The sequence below is a fragment of the Propithecus coquereli genome, unplaced genomic scaffold (genome assembly GCF_000956105.1).
Source record: "Propithecus coquereli isolate 6110/MARCELLA unplaced genomic scaffold, Pcoq_1.0 Scaffold158, whole genome shotgun sequence".
NCBI classification, from domain to species: domain Eukaryota; kingdom Metazoa; phylum Chordata; class Mammalia; order Primates; family Indriidae; genus Propithecus; species Propithecus coquereli.
In genome coordinates, this window is record NW_012140302.1 from 1,037,213 (window position 1) to 1,052,414 (window position 15,202).

At 53.9% G+C, this 15,202-nt stretch overlaps 3 protein-coding genes across 3 annotated transcripts; 2 read left to right on the forward strand and 1 right to left on the reverse strand.

Moving 5' to 3' along the window:
• Window positions 1-751: 751 nt before the first annotated feature.
• On the reverse strand, window positions 752-5,436 carry POLR1C (polymerase (RNA) I polypeptide C, 30kDa). The gene is made up of 9 exons (XM_012640873.1): window positions 5,305-5,436; window positions 5,107-5,178; window positions 2,800-2,907; window positions 2,417-2,549; window positions 2,051-2,170; window positions 1,809-1,961; window positions 1,488-1,637; window positions 1,246-1,362; window positions 752-1,083 (listed from the first exon to the last, which is right to left on the reverse strand). The coding sequence occupies exons 1-9, from the start codon at window positions 5,371-5,373 to the stop codon at window positions 965-967; spliced, it is 1,041 nt and encodes a 346-aa protein (XP_012496327.1). The 5' UTR covers window positions 5,374-5,436; the 3' UTR covers window positions 752-964.
• A 56-nt stretch (window positions 5,437-5,492) lies between these two features.
• YIPF3 (Yip1 domain family, member 3) lies at window positions 5,493-9,988 on the forward strand. The gene is made up of 9 exons (XM_012640874.1): window positions 5,493-5,763; window positions 6,400-6,597; window positions 6,785-6,891; window positions 8,186-8,231; window positions 8,366-8,458; window positions 8,618-8,749; window positions 8,949-9,062; window positions 9,260-9,383; window positions 9,509-9,988. Exons 1-9 carry the CDS (start codon window positions 5,683-5,685, stop codon window positions 9,655-9,657), a joined length of 1,044 nt encoding a protein of 347 aa, XP_012496328.1. The 5' UTR covers window positions 5,493-5,682; the 3' UTR covers window positions 9,658-9,988.
• A 1,841-nt stretch (window positions 9,989-11,829) lies between these two features.
• Window positions 11,830-14,834, forward strand: LRRC73 (leucine rich repeat containing 73). Its single transcript, XM_012640875.1, has 6 exons — window positions 11,830-12,232; window positions 12,839-12,999; window positions 13,346-13,468; window positions 13,864-13,964; window positions 14,115-14,337; window positions 14,489-14,834. The coding sequence occupies exons 1-6, from the start codon at window positions 11,961-11,963 to the stop codon at window positions 14,557-14,559; spliced, it is 951 nt and encodes a 316-aa protein (XP_012496329.1). The 5' UTR covers window positions 11,830-11,960; the 3' UTR covers window positions 14,560-14,834.
• The last annotated feature ends 368 nt before the right edge of the window (window positions 14,835-15,202 follow it).

The following is a 15,202-nucleotide window of genomic DNA, read 5'->3' on the forward strand; positions in this document are numbered from 1 at the left end:
ACAGGAAGAACTGTGACGGATGGACCTCATCTGTCAAGCTCTCTGAAATAGTATGCCAGTTAGATTTCTGTGCCTGACCGCATAGACTAGGTAGCCCATCCATTCTCACTGTCTTGCATATGTGGCTGCTGGGCCTGATGTCCATGGACTGTCCAAAGGGAATTGCTGCTGTTCTTTGCAAAGCTGTCAATAGCAACATGAACTTCCCTGGTAATCCAGGAGATGGGCAAAGTGGCACATTCACTCTGGCTCCTTAAGGTTTTGCTGTGTCCCCAGAAACCACCACAATTTGAGATTCCTCAGGAGGTTTTTTAGTTTGGCCCTAACCTGCAGTGACATCTGAGCCCATGTTGTTTGTTTTGAGGCAGGGTCTCACTCCCTCACCTGCCCAGGCTACAGTGCAGTGGTGTCATCATAGCTCATTGCAACCGTGAACTCCTGGGCTCAAGTGATCCTCCTGCCTCAGACTCCCTAGTAGCTGGGACTATAAGTGTGCACCACCATGCCCAGCTAATTTTTTATAGAGACAGTGTCTTGCTTTTGCTCAGGCTTGTCTCAATCTCCTGGCCTCAAGTGATCCGCCCGCCTCGGCCTCCCAAAGTGCTAGGATTACAGGCACGCGCCACCACGCCTGGCCTGAACCCAGTGTTCTTAACTGCTAAATGCCAGACCGGTTCTGAAGTGAGGCCCCCTATTTTTAAACCAAAACTCAAGTCTCTGAAAAAAAAATCAGGATGTGAATTTATTTACATCAAAGGCCTTACAAAGATGTAAGAGTCATTTTTGGGCACATTTAACAAAATGTATTGATTCAAAATAAAATTCGAATTGTCCTAGGAAACTCAGGACCCTTAGTCACACTGGGCTCTCTATAGCAGTCCTGTAGGGCAGACCAGAACCCAAAGCTTCAGCATGCCTCAGGGGAGCATCCAAGCCCAGCCATCAGATAACTTCAGGGCAAACCTCAGTCCATCTGAACTGCTTCTAGTTCATCCAAGAACCGTCGGCACTTCCCCATAAGTATTTTGATGGCTTCGCTTACCAGCACGTCCGGTGGCAACACGCCCGTTGACTCAACAGAGACTGGGAATCAAAGAGACACTTTTAGCCTAGGCAGGGCTTACATTTAAAAGGCTTCTGTTATAGGTTATCCCTATATACCACATCAGGACTCTGAGAGGAAGCTACAGCACCAAAGAGCACCTACCCACCCCACCACCCACCACTTTGCCACTTCATACTCACAGATATAATGATCCCGAACCCGGGCGAGCTGTACAACCTTCTTTAGCTTCTCATTCCGGAAAATTTCCCTGCTGAAGGTATCTAGCCGGGGATTGGCAATTCTGGCCACCTTTTTACCTAATGAAAACAAACTATATTATACTTTGATTTTTGGAGCCCAAAGTTTTTATATATTCTTCTCTGTCACCTTCAAAGAAAATGCACTTTAGGACCTGACAGGAACAATATCCCAAATACCATACCTTGGATTTCTTGCACCTCAATAACACCAGGTGAGAAGCACCGGCTTAACTCCTCAGCTGCTTCCCCTTCCACAGGCTTAAGCAGGGTGATGTCTGGCAGGAGCCTGTAACTGGCTGTTGCCACTGGTGAAAACTTAGCATGATCTTTGCCTGGAGGGAAAAGGGCTATCAACCTGTAGGAAACCCTTCACTCTCCTAAGCCACTAACAGCAAAAGCACAAGCCTGATGGTTGTCTGCCTGTCAACAGAGTTCTTTAGTCCCACCTTACCCCACTGCAGTCTAACTACCTCCCTGCCCAGAGCAGGCCTCAGGGTTCTCACCAATGCCCTTGACACAGTGCATGAGCAGGTCAATCTCCTGGCCAGGCCGCAGCTGAGCAATGAGGATATCATCGTGCACTGGTCGGATAGTGCCCTCTGGAAAGAGGTCAGCCTGGTTCCCCAGGGGGACCCATGTCATGTGCCTGGTGTACACTGGAGGAAAAACATGTCAGAAGACCTCCATCTATAACACTAGCACCCACCAGGAGGTCGGCCCTCTTCCACATCCTACCACTACTCACCTTTGTGGTTCACATAAAGTTCGTTGGGGTCAGAGGAATCTTTAGCAGCGTGGGGGTTCCGAGTACACCTGACTTGCAGACGAAACTGCAGAGTATCTATCTCCGTGCCTTCCTCATCTCCTGCACAAACGGAGGGACCTCTTAACACTAGTGAACATTGGCATGCCAGGCACAATGCTGAATGCTTTACGTACATTTTCCATTTAATCCTCTTGACAAACTTCGGAAGGCAAGGAAAAATGTTCTTACAGATGAAAACACTGATGCATCAAAAGATGAGTAACTTGCCTAAGGACACACAGTCAATCCAGGATTTGAACCCAGGGAGTCCATTTCCTTCAAAATTTCATTTTCTCAGACCCTCACCTTGGTTCCGATATTCAAACAGACGGGGATCAGCGTGAATGGGAATGAGCCCCAGGCGATGAGCAAGGATCTCATCCTGGACGATGGATGTGTTGTTATACACCAGGACCTTCTCCACAGCCATAGTTGGCACCTGCCCAAGGAAAAGAATCAGCCATCTGCAAAAACTCAGTAGGCTCCCCGCCTACCCCCCAACCTCCTGAGATAGGGCAATTATCTCTTCCTAGAATGCTTAATGAAAAGTTTGCAAAAGAATGAGGTGGTGAAATCATCAGCAAAATTCCAGGAAAAATAAGAAGGACAGCTTGGGGCACTTAATTCTACAAGTGAGGTGATGACAGTTTCCCACGTAACTCCAGCCTTGCCACCATGCCTGCCTTTACCTCAGCTAATAGAATCCTCCGGAAAGCATTGGCAATGGCTGCATCGATTCCCACCATGTCAAACTCTAATGAGTTTTCATCCATGTGTACTACATCCACACGAAAATTCTAGAAAGACAAGAAAAACATGAAGTAAAGCCTAATCTCTGTGATCAATATCTCTCCACACCTCTCCACTGGTTATTTCCCTAAACTATTAGCATAATCTCATCCAGAAACCTCCCTTTGCCCAGAAGTCCCTCTATTAGATATTTGTTTTCCCACCGTGATTTCTTTAGTTTATTGAAAAATCTCCATTTTTGTCTTCCATTCATTAAAACCCTATGCAATATGGCTTCTAACCAACCATCTGCAGACGCTATTCTATAAAGAACAAACTTCCATACTGCTTAGTCCAGTTGACAATACTCAATCCTTATCTTACTAGACTTCTCTGCTATACTTGGGATTGTTGATAAAAATTCCTCCTTTTCAAGCTATTCCCTTGCTTTCTTAGCACCAGTCTTCTCTGATGATTCCTCCACATCTTCTACCCACCCCCTAATTATTATTTGCCAGGTTCTTGTCTCTCTCCCAGGTGACTTCAATCACTCATGGTTTTAGCAACTACCTGTACTGACAACTTCCAAAATTTTATCTCACTTCTGATCTCATTTCAAACATAACCTACCAGTCTGCTAGATCTGTCCACATGCAGGAAACTGAATGCATCATCATTCCTGTTCCCCAGACCGATTTCTCCTCATCAGGGAATGACACCACGATCCATCAAAGCAGTTTCCCAAGCCGAAAGGTCATTTTACACGCTCCCCCACATCCCTTATCAAAACAATCACAAATTTACCTTCTGTCACTCCTTTGCTCTATTTCTACCATTATAGTCTTAGTTCATGCCTCATACCTTATACAAGGCATGAACTTATAAGGTCCCTTACACAATCTAACAGGTCTACCTGCCCGATGTGATCCTCCTCAAATACTCTCTCCCAACCACCAGGGTTGAAAATCTGATCGTGTCTGCTTAAGAACTCTTCAGTTTCCTTGGGTTTTTTTTTTGTTTTTTTTTTTTTGAGACAGAGTCTCACTGTGTTGCCCGGGATAGAGTGGCATGGCGTCATCCTAGCTCACAGCAACCTCAAACTCCTGGGCTCAAGCGATCCTCCTGCCTCAGCCTCCCGAGCAGCTGGGACTACAGGCATGCGCCACCATGCCCGGCTAATTTTTTCTATATATTTTTAGTTGTCCGATTAATTTCTTTCTAATTTTAGTAGAGACGGGGTCTTGCTCTTGCTCTGGCTGGTTTCGAACTCCTGAGCTCAAACACTCGCCCCCTCGGCCTCCCAGAGAGCTAGGATTACAGGCTGAGCCACCGTGCCCAGCCAGGTTCCTTGGTTTTTGTTGTTGTTAAGAGTCTCACTCTGTGCCCTGAGTAGAGTGCAGTGGCGTCACTGTAGCTCACTGCGACCTTCAACTCTGGCTCTAAGCCATCCTTCTGCCTCAGCCTCCCGGGTAGCTGGGACTGCAGGCGCTTGCCACAATGTCCCACTGGTTTCTACTTTTTGGTAGAGACAGGGTCTCACTCTTGCTCAGGCTAGTCTCAGACTCTGGAGCTCACCCAATTCTCTCGCCTCAGCCTTCCACAGTGCCTAGGATGACAGGCGTGAGCCCCTGCCTGCGCCTGTTTAAAACTTCAAAAGCTATCACCTGCAGTGCCCAAGACCCACTCCAATCTTGCCTACCACTAGTGGCGACCAACTTAACATGCTTGCAGTGCGGATATTCTCAGAGCACGCTTCACACAAGTCTTTATAATTAAGCTCCTGTTCTTAGTCCCTCCTCACCATTCACTGTTCTTCAAGGCTCAATTCGGATGTCACCTGCTTATGAAACCTTACATACGCACCTCTCTGCCCTACTTCCTAGTCTTAGCGTGATGCCCCCTATCCCATCCCCCGCCGTCCTTATCGCTATCGACCACCTTTACCACATTACATTGGAATATCTGTTTATGCACACTATTCCTCAACAAGACCGAACACATTTTTTTCTTTTTTCTTTTAATAAAGGAGAAGGAAGAAAGGCAGGCAGACAAGTAGGCCAGTCCACTCCCACCCTCCCCACCCCCCACAAGACTGAACATCTTGTTCGCAGAACAGGTCAGAAATCGTGTCTAATTTGGCCTAGCACATTGCTCAATGAACTTTTTATGAACGGAGGGAACCCCAAGAGCAGATTCTGAGGCCCAAGCTCCTCATATCACACGGTCTGGCCCTCATACCCTCTCCGGACACCTCCAGCCCCACCCACCTTCTCGAAGCGGTCCTGGTCCCAAGCATCATCATAACCGGAATAGTTACCAGGAAAGTCAGTGGTATGAACCTAGAGCAGAGAAACGAGTCTGTCCACGAACAGCAGCAAGCCCAAAACAGTCCCCATTCAGATCCCAACCCATCCCTGTTCCGCTCTCACTCCTCCTCCTGAGCTCAAGGCACAAGTCTTACTTACATTGCGGACTCCAAACTCCCCTAGAACCACGCGATTTCGCATCTCGTCCACCGCCTGAGCCGCAGCCATCTTCAACTTGTCCACGAGACCACGGCCTCAAACTAGCGCGTGCGTTCTAGTAGCCTTCCTCCGTCTCCACGGCAACGCACCGCCTTCTGTGATCTTAAATATCGCGAGACTTTTCCCTGCCCGGTCCACGTCTCCAGCTTCCGGAAGTCAGTTTGGGCCAAACATCCGGGTTTCTTTTTTTTTAATGTTCCGGCTGGTGCCACCTCTCTTTCTTCTCCTGGGACGTCTCCCTCCCTGAGGCCCACATCTCATCCACTTCTTTGAGCGCGGGGCTAGCGCGGGCTTCAGCGACGGGAGCTCTCGAGGGACATGGCAACTACGGCTGCGCCGACCGGCGGCGCCCGAAACGGGGCTGGTCCGGAATGGGGAGGGTTCGAAGAAAACATCCAGGTAATAGCCCCAAGGCTTCGGTTGCCAGCAACCCCAGGGCCGGCGGCCGTCTTGAAGTACCGTGGGGATTCTCCCTCGGGGCCTGGAAATCTGCTTAATTTGCAACATTCTTTCACTCCTTTGGGTCATCGTGCACACGAAAGTCAGTGGGATTAGTGCTGACCTGAAAGAGCCAGACTAGTACTTTGGCCTGAGGGTCTGGGTTTCTGGGCCCTCCCGAAGCGTTAGGAAGAGCGTGCTCTTGCTTTCCGAATGGTCTGGGTCAGGCATGGTGAGACTGGGGCTGGCAGAGATTCACTGGCACTTGCTAATGTATGCTGTGCAGATAGTCTTGTTTGGGACTTGGGAAAGAAAGGAAAGGGGCACTTTTGCAGCCTTTTGAGGCTTTGATAGGGAAGGTAGAAGAAAGACGTGAATGGAAGACTGCTAGGTTTCCCAGGCTAGAAGAGAGAGCCAAAGCTAGCAACTGAGGGTTCTGGGAACAAATGAAGGGTAACAGAGTGGCATGATCTGTAGTGATTCCAAGCCATATCCTCAGCAGTGGAAGAACAAAGCCCCAAACCCTGGGATGAGCAGAGGAGGACTTAACGGATGGAACAGAAAGGTCCTGCACTCTAGGAGCCATTGTCTTCACAGGGTGGGGGCTCAGCTGTGATTGACATGGAGAACATGGATGATACCTCGGGCTCCAGCTTTGAGGATATGGGTGAGTTGCATCAGCGCCTGCGGGAGGAAGAAGTAGACGCTGATGCAGCCGCTGCTGAAGAAGAAGATGGGGAGTTCCTGGGCATGAAGGGCTTTAAGGGACAGCTGAGCCGGCAGGTGGCTGATCAGGTAAGCAAGATTGAATCCCCAGCAGGTGGAAAAGTATACCTAGGCATGCCCCATGTTATGGAGTTGGTGTTGGTGATGTTCAGCCCAGATTGTCCAGTTAGAACCATGTAGAAATCCAGCGCAAAATAGGCAACAGGGTCTAGAGCCGAGAGTCCTGCAATACCCATCCCCATCTTCCTTACTTCAGATGTGGCAGGCAGGGAAGAGACAAGCTTCCAGGGCCTTCAGCTTGTACGCCAACATCGACATCCTGAGACCCTACTTTGATGTGGAACCTGCCCAGGTGCGAAGCAGGTGAGGATCCTTCTGAAGAAGCTTCCCTCCTAACACCTAGTCCTTCCTTTAAACCACAGCCAGATTTCAAGCTTTAGGCTCTGTTGGGCTCCCCTTCTTCATGACTCTACCACCCCTCATCACTGCAACTGTCACTGAATACAAATGGCTATAACACATCACCTTGCTCCTCTTTTCCCTCAAAATTTAGCTCAAATGTCACTTCCTTTGTTCCATATTCCTTTAACCCCATTCCTAGTTTGTTCTTTCCTGGTGCTCCTACAGAACTCCACGCTTTTCCTCTAATAGATAGCACTTCAGCAGGGCTATATACCTCCTTATTCCTGGATCTGTCCCCCCAGAGCCCAGTAGCTCCTCAAAAGCAGGTTCTCTTGTTTATTTTTTCATTGCTAGCACCAGAACAGTGTGAACCATATCAGGCCATAGTTGTTGAGTGACTTTTCAAGAACCGGATTTAATTCTGGCTTGGTTTTTTGTTCATCCCTTAATCAGTGCTTATCAAATACCCAGGACCACTCAGCAAGTGTTTATCAAGCATTTGCTCTGTGCCAGACCCTATACTATTTGTGTCTAATTAGCGGTGAAGGTGAACGGGAGCCTTGCCCTTGGGTACAGTTACAGTACAGTACTCGTATGCTATGATGGGGCACACAGGAAGGACACTTGAGCCACAGTAGATTGGTGGGTGGGACAGGACAGGTTTCCCAAGGGAAGTAAAATCTAGCTAAAATCCAAGATACCATTAGGAGCTAACCACTTAAGAGAGCGGCTAAGTAACTGAATTTTCATACTACTTCAAATATCTTTTTCAAGAAAATGCTCAGTGGTGCCTGGAGGAACAGTTAAGCAGGAAGAGGCAGGAGACAAACTCACTAGTTTCCTCAGTAACACCTTCTAAACCTTTCCCAGGGTTTCACCATCACAGCCCTGAATTCCAGGTGCTCTCTTCTGAGGTTTGCCTGTCTTTTAAAAGGGAGTGGATCAAATAGGTAAATGGTCAGGCCCTCTCCCAAGGCCCAGCCCGACTCTCTGAGTTCTCCCTCCATATAGCTGTTGCTTCTGGCAGCTCAGTTTCAGAGGGTTGTCTTTCCTGGACATAATTTTAGGGGCAAGGAAGGTATTTCCTCATTCCTTATCTGTCTTTACTACCCTTTCCTCCCCCTGTCATCCAGCATGTCCTCTGGGCCAGGCCCCATTCCCTGGAGTTAGAGAGATGAGTAAGATTCAGGCCTTGCCCTCCAGCACCTTGTAGCCTAGTGCTGCCTCTGCTCTCATCTCTCCTCTCCTCTCCCAGGCTCCTGGAGTCCATGATTCCTATCAAGATGGTCAACTTCCCCCAGGTGAATAGGAGGTGATGTGGCTGGAGCTGGGGGAGGCACCAGGGCAGAGGGTGGGGCCACCAGGCACAGCCTGGGAAGGCATAAACAGAAGAGCCATTGTACCCTCCAGCCTGAATGAGTTGGTATATTGACAGAAAATCGCAGGTGAACTCTACGGACCTCTCATGCTGGTCTTCACCCTGGTTGCCATCCTCCTCCATGGGATGAAGACATCTGACACCATTATTGTAAGCAGGACAGAGGACTTTGGGGGGGTGGCTAAACTAGGTTGAAAGCTGCCCAAGGACATGGTGGTGGCGTGAAGCAGGAGCAGCCCCTGGGGAAAGTCCTGGGTGAGGCTGAGATCACAGGCCTCCCAGGACTAAATCAGAGCCTTCACCCCACAGCGGGAGGGCACCCTGATGGGCACAGCCATTGGCACCTGTTTCGGCTACTGGCTGGGCGTCTCGTCCTTCATTTACTTCCTCGCCTACCTGTGCAACGCCCAGATCACCATGCTCCAGATGTTGGCACTGCTGGTAAGGAGCCAGGCATGGTAGTAGGCAAGAGCGATCTTAAAAAGAAAAGCCAGTCCTTGGTCTTCATCTGTCCTGGGTGCCCAGAGCCTGGAATGGGAGGAGCAGGCCAATGGACCATCTATTTCCCAGGGTCCCCATGAGGGGCCAGAGGCCAGCCCAGAGCCTGAGTGATTTTCCTCTCCACCATCCTCCTTCCCAGGGCTATGGCCTCTTTGGGCACTGCATTGTCCTGTTCATCACCTATAACATCCACCTCCATGCCCTCTTCTACCTCTTCTGGCTGCTGGTGGGTGGTCTGTCTACCCTGCGCATGGTAAGCTGGACGAGAGGTTTCCAGGGGTGGGCTGTCCTCCCAGGGAGCTGGGGAAGACAGCCTGGAGCTGTCCACCCCACAAAGGGCTCTAAATGGGAGGGAAGGGCCCAAAGATGGTTCTGCCCTGGGTGGGAGTGTCTTCTCCCCACTTCTCACTTTGGAACCAGGCCCTCTGAGCTGTATTTCTGTGGCCCTAGGTGGCAGTGTTGGTGTCTCGGACTGTGGGCCCCACACAGCGGCTCCTCCTCTGTGGCACCCTGGCTGCCCTGCACATGCTTTTCCTGCTCTATCTGCATTTTGCCTACCACAAGGTGGTAGAGGGTAAGTGGCAGGAAGGCCAAGTTGGGGAGAGGGAGAGAACAGCTGCCTAGGGCAGGGGGCTGGATGAGATGGCCTGTGGGCTGGGCCCAGCCAACTCTTACTTACCTCCGTCTTCCTTCTTCCAGGGATCCTGGACACACTGGAGGGCCCCAACATCCCGCCCATACAGAGAGTCCCCAGAGACATCCCTGCCGTGCTCCCTGCTGCTAGGCTTTCCTCCACCATGCTCAATGCCACAGCCAAGGCTGTTGCAGTGACCTTGCAGTCACACTGACCCCATCTGAAACCCTTGGCCAGCCTGCTCTCCCCCAGCTGTGGAGTGGAGGAAGATTAAAGGACAGTACTGATGACATGTGTCTCTTTGATGAGGGCTGCAGCTGCCACTCAGCTGTAGCTGCTTAAGAACCTCCTTGACGCCTGTCGGGGCTTCTGAAGGGCACAAGGCCAGGAACTCCTGACCAGGACTGCAAGGCTGTGCAGCCAGTGCAGAAAGTGGGTCAGCTCCTCTGAGGCCCCTTTACCACCTACCCCTTCCTTCCTCTTTCTCTCCCACATTGTCTTGCTAAATATAGACTTGTAATTAAAATGTTGATGGAAGTCTGGAACTGCAGCTACCGATCCAGTGGTCCTCCCTGTCACCCTCCTTCCTGTACACTTTCCTGTTTTTCTGTCAGCAGTGGTAATGTCACATGTTCCCCTTCTTTATCCCATCACTTAGCAAGATGAAGATGGGACAGGCCAGACTGCATAGAGGGCAGTGATTAAATGTGGAACCTGCCCCTGAGGGCAGGGGAACCTGACCCATGGAGTGGCAGGGAGGCCTCAAGCACAGGAGCCATGAGCCTGTTGGAACAGTGTACTCAGCTTGAGACTGGGCTCAGTTGCACTCCTGGGAAGCCAATGGAGCAATGACAATTGGACAAAAACTTCCAGACTTAAACCCCATGTCGTTACAAGGACGTTCTGCACCTGGGCGGTGGTGGGGATAGTTTTCCTATGGGGCTCACATTTGAAGCCAAAGTTAACTTTGCCCTGGTTGTGCTGGGCCGGCTCCCCTCAGTTTGTCTCTGCCCTCGGTCTTCAAGAGTGCTGTTTTCTCTTAAAAACAACCCTCACCCCCTCTTTAATCTGTTTCATTTAAGAGTTAATTCAGGTGGTTATTAGAGGGAATAGGGCCTTTGGCCTCCCTTCACTACACTTGGTATATTTTTTTAATTCTCTCATTACCCTAGTAAATCTGGGTCAGCAGCATCTGTCCCTCCTAATATAGGGACTGACAGGTGCCGTTCATTTGCCCTGTGTCCTACAGGTGAAGCCGGCACCACGCTAGCCAGTGGACGGCACTGCCTGCGCTGTGCAGTGTGCTCCCGCCGATTTTACACGGTCCTCACCGTCCCCCGGGGCCACTGATCCTGGCACCCTTTATACTGGCCACCCCAGCCTCGCTGGCACTGAGACCATCTCAGGGCATCAGCAGTGCCCTGCGCACCTGGGGAAGGGGCAGCAGCAGGACCCTGCATCCACCTGGGGCTCACGTGCCCCAGGGACCCCTTTGGGGTTCCCTTGTCCCTAGCCCCTCAGGCCGGCTTTAAGCCGTCGCCCTTGGAGCACCCGGGTGAGGTCGCCATCTTAGCGGGGAGGAGGAGGGAGTCCTCGGCGGCCGGAATCCCCGCGCACGCTGCACCTCGCGTCACGGGGGCGTGGCACGGATTACAGGGCTCTAGGGACTTCCAAACGAGAGGGGGCAGTGCCTGGGAGCCCGGCGAAGGCGCTCAGGGTCTGGACCTTAGGAATGGGGAAGGACGGCAGAATGGGCAAAAGAACCGGTAACAGTGTCAAACGCCATCTCCACGTGACGTGCCTCCACTCCCCCTCACTATCACCCCTCCCCACCCCCCGCCCGTCCTAGGCCTCAGCCCTGCTACCTTCTTTCTGCCCGCTGCGTGGCCCCACACCCCGGGGCTGAATGTCCACGGCTCCGAGCTCCTTGCCCGGAACCAGGCGGTGTGCGCGAACCTCGTGGGCCAGCGTGGCCGCGGCCGGGCAGGGGGCGGGGCGCGCGGCGGTGACGCGGCCGTTGCCATGGGAACCCACCGCCGGCTCGGGCGCAGGAGCTGAAGCCCGTGCAGCAGCCCGCTTCGGGCTCTCCGGGCGAGCCGTGCGGCCAGGCCCCACTGGCGGCAGAGGGAGCCAAGCGAGAGGCAGGAACGGGGCGGGTGCAGCCCCGGAGCAGCGACCGGTCCCGCGGATCCTAAGCTGAAGACCCCGAGCAGCCGCCGGCGCCGCAACCGCGAGGAACAAGGACAAGCGCGGAGCAGCGCCGGCCCAACACCCGGATCGCGCGCCCAGCCCGCCGCCCAGACAGCACAGTCCGCCGCCGCCCCAGCGCCGCTCGCCTCAGCCCGGTCCGCGACCTCTAAGCTCCGCACCCCGGGCCCGCCCCGGCGCCGCAGCCTCTGCCTCAGCCTCCGCCCCGACTCCGTCTACGACCCCAGCGCGGGCCTTGACCCCGGCCCTTCTTGAGGCCCCGCCAACCTCCGCCCCGGCCCCGGGCCCGGAGGCCCAGCCGTGGGCACGATGCTGCCCAGCTCCATCCAGATTTCGGGAGAACCGCTGTCAGGCGCCGAGGTGCGGGACATCTGCCGCGGCCTGCGCGACAACGCCGTGCGCCTGCTCTCACTGCGCGGCTGCCGCCTCTGCGACCGCGACTTCGGCCGCATCTGCCGGGCCCTGGCCGGGGCCACGTCCCTGGCGCAGCTCAACCTTAACCTGGGTGTCGTGTCCAGCCCCAGCCGCATCAAGCAGCTGGCGGAGGCGCTGCGGACCAACCGCTCCATCCAGTCCCTCTTGTGAGTGCGCCCCCTCGCAAGGGGGTCCCGGGAGCCGCACACCTCCACGCACTCCCCCTGCCACCTCCTGTTCCACACACCTTCCAGTACTGTCTTTCGACCAGCCCACCTCCGCACGCCCTATACACACTCCTCATCCCTCGGCCGCTCTCCACAGCACCCTCCACGCGCACGCCTCATCTCCAGACTTTCTGCACGCGACCCCGCCCGAGATGGGATACACCCCGCTTCCTGGCAGGGCATGTCGTGCCTCCCCGCCTAATCACCCGCATTTACTACGCTGGGGCAGCTGCTCCATTCCCAAGAGGGAATACCCCTGTAGCTCCGTCCCTACCTTCTGCCCACGGAATTCCAGTCCACCCACACACCCATTCTCTGCCCCTCCCTGTGCAATGTCCTGGATCTGAGTCCCTGCCCCCAATTCCCCTTCTACCTGTATTCCCTTAGAATCTAGAATGTTCTTTCTCCCTTCCCGTGCCTCTCAAGTGCTGTGACTGAGTGTCCTCCCTGCCCCTAGGACTTACATAGGTGAAAGTGCCCCTTCCCCGTATACATAGGACTGATGACAGCAATAACTCTGCTCTCTCGCCTCTGCTCACCCGCTAGCCTGCATGGGAGCCCCTTGACAGATGCGGGGCTGGCCTTGCTGAACCCAGCCCTGGCACTCCACCCTGCCCTTGTGGCTCTGGACCTGGGGGACTGCATGCTGGGTGACGAAGCCATCAACCTCATCTGTGGCCTCCTCCCCCCAGACGGGGCCAAGTCTGGTGAGCGGGGCCCTGCTGAGGGCATGGGCTGGTGTGGCCTTGATGAAAAGTTAAGTGCAGAGGGAAGGGGCGTGGCCCAGAGCCGAGCGCTCTGAGGGTGTGGATGAGAATGTGTCTTGCTCCTCTCAGAAAGGAGAAGGATGGGTGGGCTGAGAGGGTGGAGACTCAGGAATCCAGGCTGGGGCAGGCAGGGGAGGCTTGAGTCCTTAGTGGCTCCAGAGCTCTGTGGTGGGGATGGAGTGACTCCCAACCACTAGGGACACCCAGGGACATGGGGACAGCGGGGAAGGGGCTCAAGGAGGGTCTGACCCTCCACATTCTGGCTTCTCTCTATGATGCTGCCCAGGCTTGAAGGAGCTAACACTGAGTGCCAACCCTGGAATCACCCCTAAGGGCTGGAGCCGCCTTGCCATTGCTGTGGCCCACAGCTCCCAGGTCCGCGTCCTCAATCTGGACTACAACCCCCTGGGTGAGGCTCAAGAATGGCCTTTGGATTCTCACCACCCCATGCCCTATCCAAAGAGCCTGGGACCTTCAGTTGCCACGGTAACCTCCATTCTGGGGAAGGGAAGAGGAAGGAAAGCTCCTAGGGGGTGTAGGAGGTGGTAAAGGAGCCATCCTGTGTGGAGGACCAGATGACCAACAGGTAGATGAAAGCACCAGTCATCATCCCTGGGCCTGACTTGCTTCATCCCTTCACTCCCACCAATCACAATGCTCCACTCCTGGCCACCCACCAATTGTGTTTCCCCGCCAGGAGATGGGATCTAAGGTTGTTAGGGTAAAGGAGAAGCTGTTCAGGAGGAAGGGTTAGCTGGCCTCTGTGAACACAGGTGAATGTGTGGGTGTGTGCTCTCTCTCCAGGTGACCATGTGGCAGGGATGCTGGCTGTAGCTGTGGCCTCTAGCCGTACCCTAGAAGTCCTAGACTTGGAGGGCACAGGGCTCACCAACCAGTCAGCCCAGGTGAGAAGTCATCATGTTTGGGGACAAGCCAGTAGATGGGGTGGAGGTTAGCCTATGTGTCTGTAGACATACCCAACGGGTGGCAGGTTGGGGGGTCTGAAACCCTGCTTTAATGGTGTTCATCCTTTTCCAATATCTTCCCCACCCCAGACCCTGCTGGACATGGTAGAAAATTATCCCACAGCTTTGCGGAGCCTGGTGTTGGCTGAGAACAGCATTAGCCCAGAGCTGCAGCAGCAGATCTGTGACCTCCTCTCTGAGGGGGAGGAAGAGGAGGAGGTCACAGGAGGGGCTGGTGACACCCAGGAATGGGAGAGAGGCCGGGAGCCTGCTGCCCACCAGAGGGGCAGTACCTCCTGGATGTGCCCCAGCGGTAAGAACCCAGAGGGTTGATCACAGCCAGGTCTGGAAGAGGCTTGGGACAAGGGAGAGTGGGTGTTGGAAACCTAGCCCATCTCTCACCTATTTGTGGTCCCCCGTGGAGGAATGAATAGTGGTCTGAGCATCCCTCTGCCCTTCCACAGATCCCAGCTCTCAGATGGTGCTAATGACGTCAGGACTAGGGGACAGTCTGTTGGCTGAGACCGAGATGTGACTCTCCACTTGACCTTCTGCACGTCATTACATTTGTCTAGTCTCCAGCACCTCACCCCAGATACCAGGGTCAGGCCCTGGGCCTTGAGAGGGATGGGGGGGCGGGGGTTGCCAGGGGCTCTGGCAGCTCCTGGCAGTGTGATGGGAAGGAAGCTCTGGACGCTGTGACTGGGCAACAGCTTTGGGGGGCACTTGAACCCAGGGCAATGCCTCTGGACTTGTTGGCAGCTCTAGCTGCAACCCGCTGGCTCGGAAGAGATTTTATGAATTCCACAACCTGGTGTGTGGCTGTAGTCACTGGGACTGGCAGTAGGGGAGGAATTGGAACTACCGTCAAACACCACTAGGGGGCAGTATCATCCCACGCATAGCCCAAGCTCCAGGCTGTGTGAACTGGTCCAAAATTTCTCAGAACAGGCCTGGCCCAGTCTGGGGCAACACCTTCCACAAGCCCCGTAAAGATCATAACTAAAGAGTTCAGCTCCAGAGCTGGGCTGGACCGGAGCCTCCCTCTAAAGGTAGACTCAGGGGCCCTGCTCAGGTTACTGAGGTGCCCCCTCTCCCACTGCCTGATGCTCTGTGCCCAAGGAAGCCCCAGGCAGAGTGGGGCAAGGGGGAGTCACTGGCAGACTAGGGTAAGACTC